General features: G+C 30.6%; 1 protein-coding gene across 1 annotated transcript; it reads left to right on the top strand.

Annotated features, from left to right (window-relative positions):
* The first annotated feature begins 1,586 nt into the window (after positions 1 to 1,586).
* Positions 1,587 to 6,078, top strand: CYP59 (cyclophilin 59). Its single transcript, XM_079009494.1, has 15 exons — positions 1,587 to 1,954; positions 2,480 to 2,638; positions 2,849 to 2,953; positions 3,018 to 3,135; positions 3,301 to 3,351; positions 3,503 to 3,594; positions 3,681 to 3,780; positions 3,880 to 4,002; positions 4,087 to 4,164; positions 4,256 to 4,302; positions 4,379 to 4,434; positions 4,859 to 4,899; positions 4,988 to 5,096; positions 5,159 to 5,294; positions 5,371 to 6,078. Exons 2-15 carry the CDS (start codon positions 2,541 to 2,543, stop codon positions 5,918 to 5,920), a joined length of 1,704 nt encoding a protein of 567 aa, XP_078865620.1. The 5' UTR covers positions 1,587 to 1,954; positions 2,480 to 2,540; the 3' UTR covers positions 5,921 to 6,078.
* The last annotated feature ends 8,127 nt before the right edge of the window (positions 6,079 to 14,205 follow it).

The following is a 14,205-nucleotide window of genomic DNA, read 5'->3' as shown; positions in this document are numbered from 1 at the left end:
CGTGCCGGTTCTATCGCGAAACTTCAATAAGTCATAACTTTTTCATTATAACTCGGATTTCAGTGAAGTTTTCGCCTAAATGTTTCTAACGAGATAATTTATAACTTTTAATAACATTATTTTTACTTATTTTCGACTTAAATTTTACATTTTTGTTAATTTCAACATTTGACTTTTTGATCGGAATCTCATAAGACTTCCCATCACTTTCTGAATGATTCTAAACATAGTTTTATTTCAATTCTCGTAAAAACTATCTTGTTAGAACGCAACGCTAAAAATGATATATTATATATTAATATTCACTTTTAAGCTATCAAACTTACAAAACACGATAATTATACATGGTCATTAACGTGTATGTTACATTATTAAAATCAATTTCTAATAAATAATCAATTATATCACGTTGTTGTTAGTGTGACCCATTAGTATTATATGTTAATTGGCAATATAACTTTAATATGATTCTTGAGCACACTAGATCTTTCAGAACTATAGCTCTACATATTCTTATTCTACTTTGAGGGAAATATGCAGTCGATCATTTGAGTCTTTGATTGCACCACAACCACAAAAGAGAGCTTGGCCTCTCATTCTTCTGTTTTGGGTTCTAATCAAAAGTTGAGCACATCGACAACATCAGTCATCTGCCCTCCTATATACTTGTTTCTTTTGTTTACTAAATTGAATATTTGAAGACAATGATAGATCCAACACATGTGTATAAAAAAAGAAAAAAGAAGGGAAAATGAGTCTTTAATAACATATGTTCAATGAAATGTTTGAAAGAAAAATCTCATCTAAATCATACCCTCTGACCATACCTTGGACTTGAATTCATACATGTCAATATCAAGAAAATCAAGAAATCGAGTACATCAGGGCTAACTACCCGGCATGGGAGGTCTATGTCTCATTTTCGTTTAAGCTTGCCAACCATATCGCTAAATATTTCTTTTATTTGATCCCACTTCCACAATTTTGTGTTTCCACTAAGTTTCTTCTTTGCTTGAATCAAATGGTTAATAAAAGGATGCACCTAACATATGCTCAAGCAAAATGAGAGAGACCATTTCTATTAAATTAGTTATAAAAATATTAAAAAATCCATAAACACAAAGAAAAAAAGGTATAATAGTTTTATTTTCACAAGAACAAGTAAACATGCCAAAAGACCAACAACCCATAAAATTGAAGTTTAGGGGGGTGTTTTGATAGAGAAAAATAGGCTGTTTATTGCTTATTACTTAATCCCACAACAATAAGCAAATTTAAATGTTTGGATAGGAGTCTTTAAAAATCAACTTATTATAGTAGGAATAAACTAAATAAACTGATTTTAATAAGCAATGAGGGAATGTTTATTGCTTATTGGTCATTTTACTCATATAAGCTGTTTTGTTTGCCAAACACTTAAAATGCTTATTGTTTATTCCCACCGCAATAAATTAATCCAAACACATTTAAAAAAAATGTTTATTCCCACAGCAATAATCAAATAAAAAATAAGATAATAAACTAAAAAGCTTTTTTTATCAAACTACCCTTAGACCAAAATCCAAAAAAAAAAAAATACACATGATCAGTAGATTTTCATCTATTTGCAACGCAACGCCCACACTCTTCTCCCCCTTCTCCCAGCCGATCCCTCTTCTTCCGTTTCATTGTCGCTTCCGGTTTATCGCCGCCGACCTTCAAAGCGAGGCAGTTGCTGCACGCTGTTCAGTTTCCTTTGCACATCCAAAGCTTTTCTCCCGTTGCCTTGCTGCTGAATCGACGACTTACTATTCGTCCTCTCTGTTCTTCTCTCTTCCGTGGATCTTCAGCCGACGCCGTGGCAATTGTGTAGCAACCCGAGTCACTTTATATCTCCGGCGCTCATCAATCTCTGTTATTGGCACCAATCTCTGTTACTGTGCCATACCTGTGTGTACATTATTGTACTTATCAGGTTCGGTTTCTATCCCTCCGTAACATACTTTGTTCGTATGTTTTGAATATTTTTCTTGTTGCTGTTATGGTAGTTTCTATGGGAAAGTTGTTCGTAATCATGTTCCTCCTGAGGCTCTATCATTAGTGGTTGTGGTGCAGTGGTGACCCTTTGTATTGTGAAGAATGAAAATTAGGTTTTGAATTGCAGTTTTTGAAACCTTTTTCTGTAAGAAATCTACTATTGATTAAGTTCTTTCCATAATGAACTTAATGCCGCTTCTAAGCTTTTGAGAGCAGCTTTTGCAATTCCATTTCAAGCTCCTTCCATGGTTATATTTGATCCCCCTTTAAAAGTCTAAGTTATGTGATACAAAGCATTTTAATAGGCCTTTAATTGAGCTTTTGCTACAATGTGTTATGGGTTATGACTTAAGAATATGATCACACAATACGAGCAAAAATGGGTAGTTTTCATTGTATCCGCAAATTTGCAAGATGTAATTACATACAATTATACAAAGCTTTACACTCTTGACGACAACAGGTTTAAGGTTTGGTTCTTATACCTCCATTTGCAATCTAAGAAAATAAGCTAAAGGAGGGGAATGTCGGTGTTGATTGTGACAAGTTTGGGGGACATCGTTGTTGATTTGCATACAGATCGTTGTCCTCTGACATGCAAGAATTTTTTGAAACTCTGCAAGTAAGCTCTTATTTCCATTTTAACTTCGTTTTTGTTATTATTCTTGTGTTTTCTTTGATAAAATAAACAGATTACTCTGGTCAACTTCTTTCATAACGCCTGGTGTTACAATGAAAGCTAAATTATCATAGCATATTTGTTCAGCTATGTTAATTGTAACATGAGTACAGATGAATATGCATGTTAATGTTGTTATAATGGATGATGCAGGATTAAATATTACAATGGGTGTCTATTTCACACAGTTCAGAAGGATTTCACTGCACAGACAGGTGATCCTACTGGAACAGGTTCTGGTGGTGATTCTATCTACAAGTAAGAGAAAGGAATTTTATTTACTTTTTTTTTTCAAATTTATTGACAAAATTTTCTTTTAAAGATTTTTGTATGGGGATCAAGCTCGTTTTTTTGGTGATGAGATTCATTTGGATCTGAAGCATTCCAAGATGGGTACAGTTGCCATGGCTAGTGCAGGAGAAAATCTTAATGCTTCTCAGGTATTTTCAACATTGTTTTTTCTACTTTTGATAACAATGTATTTATCTCTCTCTCTATTTACCAATTAGTCTATTTGATCTTTTGTTTCATTCAAATTCTATCTTTTTCTTATAGGAACATGGTTATCTTTCTTATATATATATATATATTTTTTGTTTTTCCAGTTTTACATGACACTGCGAGATGATCTTGACTACCTTGATGGGAAGCACACTGTGAGTATTATGGTTTATGATATGCCTTTTTTTTTTTTTTTTTTTTTTTTTGAATGGAGGCATTGAAGGTTGAAAGGGTATATTCAATTCAATTTGATATGATATGAATATACTATAATATAATAGTCTCTTATGTTTCTATACATTGTAGGTCTTTGGAGAGATTGCTGAAGGGCTTGAAACACTGAGCAGAATAAACGAGGCTTATGTAGATGAGAAGAGCAGACCTTATAAAAACATTCGGTTCATATTTTGATTTTCACATTTAAATATTCTCATAAATTTCCTAGTTGTAACACTAACATTCAAAATGAATGTTTTGTCTGCAGCATCAAACATACATATATACTAGATGATCCTTTTGAAGACCCTCCACAGCTAGCTGAACTAGTTCCAGATGCTTCCCCTGAAGGAAAGCCAAAAGATGAGGTATTACTATTAATTAATGGGTAGAAAGGGTTTGATATTTTATAAGTCATAAACAGCTTTTTTTTTATTTATAAAATTGTATTTGTAACAAATAAATAGGTTGATGATGAAGTGAGGCTTGAAGACGATTGGGTGCCCATGGATGAACAATTAGGTGCAGGAGAACTTGAGGAGGTTATTCGTGCCAAAGAAGCACATTCTAGAGCAGTTGTGCTTGAAAGTGTATGGATTCATGACTTCAATAATTATTATTTGTTAATATTATAGTTTTGGTAGTTTGTATTTTTAAATGATTTTGGATTCCAGATAGGGGACATTCCAGATGCTGAGATAAAGCCTCCTGATAATGTGCTCTTTGTATGCAAACTAAATCCAGTCACTGAAGTACGTTATGTTATATCTCTTTCTATTGATTTTTTTTTTCTTTTCTTTTTCTACCTATTATTTTTGTTTCTTATAATCCCAATCTTTTTAGGATGAGGATCTGCATACAATCTTTTCAAGATTTGGAAGTGTGAGCTCGTAAGTGATTGCATTTCTTGTTTTATAGTTTTGTTTTTGGAAATATAAATTATAATTTTATTATGAAATTTGGCAGAGCTGAAATAATCCGTGACTTCAAAACTGGAGACAGCTTGTGCTATGCCTTTATTGGTGAGTATTTGTTCTTCAATTTTATAAACTCTCGTTGGATATTGAAGCCTATAATTTTCATTTTGGATTGATATAAATCTATAATTTATGAAGCCGATAGATATCTATCTATGTATGATTGATGTTTGCAATCATCAAGATTAAATGATTCATTTCAATTACAGATGATGCCTTTTAAAAAGTTTCAAAATTTCAATTATATTATTTTTGTTATTTTTTTTAGAATTCTATTTGGGATTTTGTGGTAGTATATACAAATTAATTTTTATTAATGCAAGTAAACAAAGATTTGTTTGATATTTGATAAATCATGTGTACTTGTATGATACTTTATCTCTCATCACTTTTGTTATGTCTTTCTCTGTGTGTGTGTGTGATATGATAATATAATATAAATATGGCGATCTTGTCATTTATATTCCAGAGTTTGATGATAAAGAAGCTTGCGAACAAGCATACTTCAAGGTACACATAACATGTTTTTATTTTTTAATTTACAAATCTTGTTGTGAAAATAGATAGATTTGTAAAAAAAAAAAGTGTTTGATGGCAGATGGATAATGCCTTAATAGATGATCGGAGGATACATGTGGATTTCAGTCAAAGTGTTTCAAAGTTATGGAACCAATACAGGCGTAAAGGCAGCAATCAAGCTGGAAATGGTAAACAATTATTTAAAAAGATGGTTTGTTAAGTTTGTTACATTTTCTATGTATTTTTGTAGGAGGTAATAAAGGTGGTTGCTTCAAATGTGGGTCTCTTGATCACATTGCAAAAGACTGTTCTGGGAACTCTGAACCTCCAAAATACATCTTGAAGGACGATGCTTTCAACAGAAGAGGTGCCAATGATAGCTCCAGGTTGGTTGCTATCCATATCCATATATCATCATGAACAACAACACTACACTAAGATGGATTTTATTTTATTTTGTAGGTATGACATGGTGTTTGATGAGGACACACATGCAAGTCCAAAAAGAAAGAAACATGTTGAGGTGGATGATGATGATAAAGAGAAACGAAAAGTGGGGCATGGCCATGGGGTTGTTATGGATGAAAGAAAACAAAAGGATTTATACAGACATGATAAAGAGTCGGGGGATAGAAGAAAAGATGATTACTACTACAAGAAGAAGAGAGATGAGGTGGATTATCATAGAACAAGTAGGAATGATGATAGAGATAGAGATAGAGATAGACACAGAGGAGGTCGTAGGGATGATGATATTGATATGGATAGGAGGAGGGGGCGAGATGGTAGAGCTGAGGAGTCATATGATAGGAAAAAAGTTGGTGATGAAGATGAAAAAGATAATAGAACAAGTAGGAATGATGATAGAAGGCGAGGAGGTGATGACTCATATGGAAGTAGTAGGAAGAAGAGATACAGTGAAGAAGATTCATATGATAGGAAAAAAGTTGGACATAATAATAATAAGAGGAGTAAGGAGGAAGAGCGAGGTCGAGGTAGCAGACGGGATTAATTTGAGAACTTGAACGACCTTGATAGCATTGATTGTATGTGCACATCACCCGACTTAATTCTCTTTATGTTAGATCTATAAGTTTTGTTGGTTGGTTTTATTTTGAATATTTCTTCATCATTGTTAATGTCTATGCTAAAAGTTTTGTTGGTTGGTTCCTTCTCCTTTGATGATTTCTGGACTGACTTCATTTAGGAAAATCAATTCAACCATCAATGTTGATACCTTGGTCTGACCATACTTTGTTTTTTTTAGCTTTTTTTTATGAAGCGATAAGCAACGCTTAGTGAAATCGACCCTCAGCTAATGAAAATCGACCCTCAATTTCTGAAATTGTCCCTCAAATTTAAAAATTTACCTTTAATTTTTTGAGATCGAATGCTCAATTTCTGAAATAGAGCCCTCAAATTCTGAAATCTGAACCTAAAGTTTTGAATTCAACCATCAATTTCTGAAACATGGACCTTAAGTTTTGAAATCAACCCTCAATTGACCTTTAATTTATGCAATCGTATAAGTATGTAAGTAATGTATGATTTGTAATTTATAAGTATCTTATGTATCGATATGTATGTAATATATTTATAAGAGAAATCTCTAATAAAGTCTTACATCCAATTTATGTTTTAGTTATAAATTAATTTTTTTAACGAAAAAACTTCTAAAAACCGGCAAAAGTTTGCATTTTGACCGGTTGTAAATAGTAATAAATTAATTTGAGACTATTTCGTAAACTGTTCTAAAATATTGAAATTTTTTTGCAAAAAAGAAAATTATGACTTTTCTGCAAACAAAAATCTTATTATTATTATTATTATTATTATTATTATTATTAGGGAAAACTGCAATAAAGTCCTTACATATTGACTTCATAATCGATTTAGTCCTTATATTTATTTTTTATTCAATTAAGTCTCAAATACCAGTAATCGTATTCAATTTAACCCTTTGACCCGGTCAACAGGTCATCCAACTTTCAAAAATTACATTTTTGGCCCATATTTCAATTTTTTTTACAAATTTGGTCCAAAATTTATACTTTTGGCCCAGATTTTAAATTTTGTTACAAATTTAGTCCAAACATTACCCTTTTTGCCCAAATTTTAGAAATTTATTGAGAATTCATCCTAACTTTAGTTTTTTTACAACTTTTTTTCTCAAATTTTTTTTCTAATATGTTTTTTCTTTATAAAATCATATTAATACAAAAAAACGTATTTTCACATAAAAATCTTATATTTTCTATATAAAAACTTTTTAAAAAACTTTTTTGTATATGAAATATCTAGTTATAAAAATATATATATTTATTAAGTATATAAATATATACAAATTCCTTTTTATAAAAAAATGTATACAAAAACTTATGTTACAAAAAAATGTATACAAACACCTATCACCTTTATATATATATATATATATATATATATATATATATATATATATATAGGTGTGTATCTATATTTTTTTTACAAAATCATGTTTGTTTGTTTTTTTTTTTTATAAAAACGTTATTGAATAATTTTTTATACAATACGTGTTTGTATACATTTTATAAAAACGTGTTTAAACAATTTTTTATATAATACGTGTTTGTATATATTTTATAAAATCGTGTTTCTATACATTTGATAAAATATATACGAACACGTATTATATAAAAAATTATTAAAATAAGTTTTTATAAAAAAATGTAAACAAGCACGATTTTATAAAAAAATATAGATAAAATTGGTGTTTGTATACATTTTTTTTATAAAAACGGACTTGTATATATTTATATACTTATTAAATATTTATTTTTATAACTAGATATTCATATAAAAAAAAAGTTTTTAAAAAAAGTTTTTATATAGAAAAATAAAATTTTTAAGTGAAAATACGTTTTTTTGTATAAGTATGATTTTATAAAGAAAAAACATATTAGAAACAATTCTTTGAGAAAAAAAGTTGTAAAAAAAAGTAAAGTTAGGATGAATTCATAATAAAATTCTAAAATTTGGGCAAAAAGGGTAAAGTTTGGACCAAATTTGTAACAAAATTTCAAATCTGGGCCAAAAGTGTAGATTTTGGACCAAATTTGTAATAAATTTTGAAATCTGGGCCAAAAATGTAATTTTTGAAACTTGGATGACCTGTTGACCGGGTCAAAGGGTTAAATTGAATACGATTACCGTTATTTGTGACTTAATTGAATAAAAAAAATATATAGAGACTAAATCAATTATGAGGTCAATATGTATGAACTTTATTGCAGTTTTCCCTTATTATTATTATTATTATTATAAATATAATAAGTATACTATTTTTTAAATTTCTTCTTACTAATATTGTTAATAATACATATAAATGAAAAAAGAATATTAAAAATATTTTTAAGGGTGAAGGTGGAGGGGATGATGATGCTTCAAACACCGAAATCATGAATGTTTGCTTGTATATTGTCACTTTGTATATGGTCATTTCATATTTGTTATTATTGTTTTTAATTAATAATATTAACACTTAATAATTTCAAAGACGTTGCTTATTTTTAAAATTGTTTATAAATAGTGATTTTGCGTCATGCACTATCAATATTATTATTAAATTCTCAGTTTTTTGCTTATCATTTTCAACTTGTAAGCGGGTATATATATATATATATATATATATATATATATATACACACATGAATCGAGTTTGGGTACGCAAGTGGGATTAGATCAAGATTATCATTGAGTCTGTCACCACATGATTAGTGTGTGAGTGTGTGCTATATGTGTATGTCTTGTGTGTAAGTAGTAGAATTACCAACACGTCTGTTGTCCTTTTTCATTATTTTATTCCTATGGATTTTTTTGGAAACATACCAGATGTAATGTGATAAAGCAAAACATGTTATATTATTTTTTTTATCAAATAAGATATTATAATTAATACTTTTGAATTTTTATATAGGCTATCTAAGTAGAATGTTTGTAGTTGATCTGTTGGATTTGAAAATAAACCATTCTACCTTAAACAATTTTATATACAAACTAATTCTTCTACCTTAAACTATTTATAAACAATTTTACAAATAGACAACTTATTTTAAATTGTTAAGTATTTATATTCTAAATTGAAAACAATAATAACAAATATGAAATGGCCATACACAGTGAGAATATACAAACAAACATTCATGATTTTAATGCTTAAAACATCATCATTCCTCCACCTTCACCCTTAAAAAATGTCTTTAATATATATATTTTTTCTATTTAAACATATTTATATATATTATTAACAATATTAATAATAATATATTTAAAAAATAATATAGTTATTTATCTTTTTAATAAAATAACAATAATAATAACAATAATAATAATAATAATAATAATAATAAAGTTTTTGTTTGCAAAATAGTCATAATATTTTTGTTTGGAGAAAACTCATAATATTTTTGATCAATTTAAATAGTCCTAATTTGTTACTGGTCCAACCGGTCAAAAATGGTCAAAATATAAACTTTTGCTGGGTTTTAGGACTTTTTTCATGAAAAAAATTTAATTTAGGATTAAAACGTAAACTTGACCAAAATTTTAGGACTTTATTGGATATTTCCCTATTTATAAATATTTCCAAATTTTATATTATTTTGAATTTATGGAACTTTGTATGCTGTGAGTGAACGCTTTAGCTCCTAGAGTCCGTAGAGCTTTTGCGCCTTACGATTTTTAAAACTAATGTTTGATACCAATTTTTAGTGTTTTCTCGCATTAAGGTTATCAAACTGTAAAATGGTTAAAAAAAAAAAATGATATCCAGTGTTTTCAGATCTGTGTTAATTATACGAAACTATGTTTTAATGGCCATGCTTATTTAGTAATCTGCTGAAAAAAATGAACATCCATAGAGAGACAACAAAAGTTATTAGTTTTGCAAACAGTAGGTATTTTTGGAAAATATTATTAATTATTTTGCAAATTGTTGATAACTATTTTGTAAAACATTAGGGTTTTTTTGGTAGTATGGTTAGAAAAATAATTTCACAAAGTCAAAGGAATTTAACAACATTTTGTAGACAACACCTTAATTTAGTTAAACTTATAAAATTAATAGAATTTCATGTCTTTTTAAAGATCAAAATATCATATTTGCCTGGTCCAATTTTAAAATATCATATTTATCTTTTATAATCTTTTAAAATATTATATTTTCCTAAATTTCTATTTTTTAATGTTTTTAAATATTTTATAATTTCTTTTTATATTTTATAATCATTATAATTAGAAATAAATAAATGAATGACAATATTCTTATTGCTAACATACAAAGCGACATTTGAGAAGCACGAGTTCTCTCCTAAATTGCTAAACTTTCTTCTTCTTATTATTCTTATTTTAATTATTAATGAACTTTTTTTTGCTTTTTTATCTATCTTTGAGTGCTTTTTCTGCTAGATTTGAATTTGATTTAATCATAAGTTTTAGTTTCTAAGAAAAAATCAATAACACAAACTGATCATATTATTGAGTTTAATAACAGTAAACGGCCAAGATAATTAGGATTTTATCTATTTCAATAGTAAACCAACAAAACAACCCATATATATATATATATATATATATATATATATATATATATATATATATATATATATATATATATATATATATATATATATATATATAAAAGGTACGTACAAGAAAGACATAGGAGAAAATAAGAAAAAGATAAGAACCCATATATGGTCAATATATAGTCTTCAATACTCCCTCTCAAGCTGGAGCGTGGATGTTAAAAACATTCAACTTGCCAAGAAGAAGATTAAGTTGAGGAGCTCTCAGTCATTTCGTAAATAAATCGGCTATCTGCATCTTCGAAGAGATGGGAAGTGCACTCACTTCATCACTTACAAATCTTTCACGAACGAAGTAGCAATCCATCTCTACGTGTTTGGTTCTTTCGTGGAAAACCGGGTTGTTGGCGATGTGTCTAGCTGCCTGGTTATCACAAAACAAAGGATTTGGTCCGTCAATGGTAACATCGAGTTCGCTTAGAAGCCAACACATCCATAAGAGTTCACTGACGGTGGATGTCATTGAGCGATATTCTGCCTCGGCAGACGAGCACGAAACGACATATTGTTTTTTTTTTGTTTTCCACAAAATAGGAGCCCCCCCCCCCCCCCCCCCCCCAAGAGAAGGACGTAACCGGTCCTAGATCGTTTAGAAAATGGGCAGCCAAGCCACTCGAAATCACTGTATGCTGTGAGATTGTTGATGGGTTTTGAGCACTACAACATTCCTATGGTGTACACGTAACCCTAATGCTTTGGATCTAGGGTTTTCTCAAGTTATACATGCAATTCTAATCATCCAAAGCATGAACCCTATCTAACATACAATTTCCGAGATTTATAACATAAAACAAAGTTAAATGAATACCTTTTCCTTGTAGCATGTAGATCTTGACCTTCAAGAGCTTAGTGCCTCAATTGTTGCACCTTTAATGAGTCACAAACACCAAGTAGCAATTGGAAGAATATGAGAGAGGTTGTGAGGCTCTAAAAATCAGCTAGGGTTCTATCTTGAAAGTATTGGCCGATTTCAAGGAGCCAAGGGATTCCTTATATAACTAAGCTGCTAGGGTTTCAGGTAAAACCCTAATCTGATTGCTTAAGCCTTAAGCACTCCAGTAGATCCTTCCAAAAGGCACCATTTAGACGAAATCTATGTGGGCTACACATAAAATTTCGTCCACCACTTCCTAGGGATCCATAAGCCTAACTCGCAACTATCATATAAATGCAACATCAATCACCGTAATTTAATCAATCTCTTTTGATCACCAAATTAATTCCAAATTAATTTCTGATCAATACTAATTAAATAATATGATTTCTCAATTAATATATTGTTCTTATAATATATTAATAAAGCACAATTAACCTCTTTCTCCATAATTCATCCTATCAAATTGCTATGGTGAAGGCAACCCAAAAGGACCATGCTACTATTGGGTAGGGATGAAAGTGGGTCCAAACCCAGACTGGATGGACCCAGACCTGGAAAACTCATAACCGGTTAATGGGATTTTGTAGAACCGGAAACCAGACCAGTATATAGGAACCAGTTCCGGTTCGGTTCTAGGTAAAGTGAGTCTAGAATTGGAAAAACCGGACATCAAAGTGGGTAGGTTAGAACCAGATAAAGTGGGTTTAGAACCAGAAAACGCAGAAAAACCAGAATTTTTTGGTAATTACTTACTTTTTAGTGGGTTGAACTTTGAAAATTTTCATATTGATATCTCGACTTTGGGGGACTGTAACTCATTGAATATGAAACCAAAATTGACAAAATTATAGTCTTAAATCATGTACAAACTCTAAAATACACTTTGGAAAAAACCGCATGTCAATACGACCATAAATGAATAAGATATTCATGTGTTAACATTTTCACAGAATACAAAGTACAAAAACAAACAGTTGAAAAGTTGAAAATTTTCAGTTTTGATATCCCGACTTCAGGGGACTATAAATCATTGAATATTAAACCAAAATGACAAAATTATAGTTTAAACTCATGTACAAACTATAAACTACAATTTGGAAACAACCACATGTCAATCCGACTTCAAATGAATTAGATATGCATGTTTTAAAACTTTCACAGAATACAAAAAAACTGAAAAACTAAAAACTTTCAGCTTTGATATCTCGACTTTAGGGGACTATAAATATAAAACTAAAAATGACAAATTTATAGTCTAAAATCATGTACAAAATCTAAACTACACGTTGGAAAAACTGCATGTCAATCGGAGTTGAAACAAATGAGATATGCATCTTTTAAACGTTTCACAAAAATTGGTTCCGACCCTAAAAGTGGTTCCGGTTCCTAACACCGGTTCCGGTTTTTAGACCTGGTTTACCCGGAACCGATGAACCTAAACCCGGTTTACCCGAAACCTGGATAAAGCTAAATTTTTAACCCAGAACCGAAACCAGTTCTATATATTTCAGTTCTAATGGTTCCGGTTCCTGTCCGATTTCGGTTCCGGTCCGGTTTTCCGGTTCTAAATCTCATCCCTACTATCATGTCAAGTACATACCAATTATAGTTATGGGCTTAGACACCTAATCAAACAATTGTATTCTCCACCAAGAGGAAGAAGAATCCCTTGTCCAGAAGTTGGTTTAAGGTACCATAAGACATGATGAGGTCGCATCAAGGTGGTTTTGTCTAGGATCTGCAACAAATTGACTTAAAACATTCACATCATATGTGATGTCTAGGCGGGTAGCTTGGAAGTAAAGAAGCCGACCAACCATTCTTCGATACTAACTGCCATCAACCTTCAGTTCTGTCTCTCCTTTATCGAGTTTTAAGTTAGGATCGATGGGAAACGAGCTAGGACAACACCCTTGAAAGCCACAATCTTCAAGGATATCAAGAGTATACTTTCTTTGACTCAAAACCATGCCCTTTGAAGTCCGTGTTACCTTTATACCAAGAAAGTAGCTGAGAGTCTCTAAATCTTTTATGCTGAATCGTCTATCCAAATAAGCCTTTACAGACTAAATCTTCTGTTTGTCATTTCCAACAATTATGACATCGTCTACATATATCAAATCTGCAACAAAATTATTGTTTTGTTTTTAGATGAAAAGTGAGTAATATGCCTTGCACTATTTAAAAACGAGATCAATGAGGGAGGTAGTGAATTTTCGCTACCAATTGCGGGATGCCTTTTTGAGCCCATAAAGAGACTTTCTTAATCGCCAAACTCTCATTTCATTTTCTTTAAAAAAAACCTTGTGGAATCTTCATATAGATTTCTTCATTAAGGTCTTCATGTAGGAAAGCATTATTAACGTCGAGTTGATTACTGGTCCGGATTTTCTTGGTAGCTACAGCTAAAAGGTTCCTAACCGTGACCAACTTTTCCAGTGGAGCAAACGTGTCATGGTAATCAACCCCTTTTTGTTGCATAAATCCCTTTTCTACAAGCCGAGCTTTGTATCGTTCAACTTCACCATCGGGTTTGTATTTAACCTTCTACACCCATCTTGAGTCTATGGCATGCTTTCCTTCTGGTAATTTTTCAAGAGTCCAAGTTCTGTTTTCTTTAAGGACCCGAATCTCTTTTTCCATAGCATCTTTCCATTTTTCATCCTGAATAGCTTGATTAAAATTCTTTGATTCATCGTGGGATTCGATGGCTGCTACGAAGCTTTTGTGAGAACTAGAAAAATTATCATATGACACAAAGTTAGAAATATGATGTACAATAGGATCTTCAATCTATTC

Source organism: Lactuca serriola, chromosome 7 (genome assembly GCF_051521515.1).
Source record: "Lactuca serriola cultivar US96UC23 chromosome 7, Lser_US96UC23_V15, whole genome shotgun sequence".
In the NCBI taxonomy this organism is placed as follows: Eukaryota; Viridiplantae; Streptophyta; class Magnoliopsida; order Asterales; family Asteraceae; genus Lactuca; species Lactuca serriola.
The sequence above is the reverse complement of the archived record's forward strand: the minus strand, read 5'-3'. Positions and strand labels throughout refer to the sequence as shown.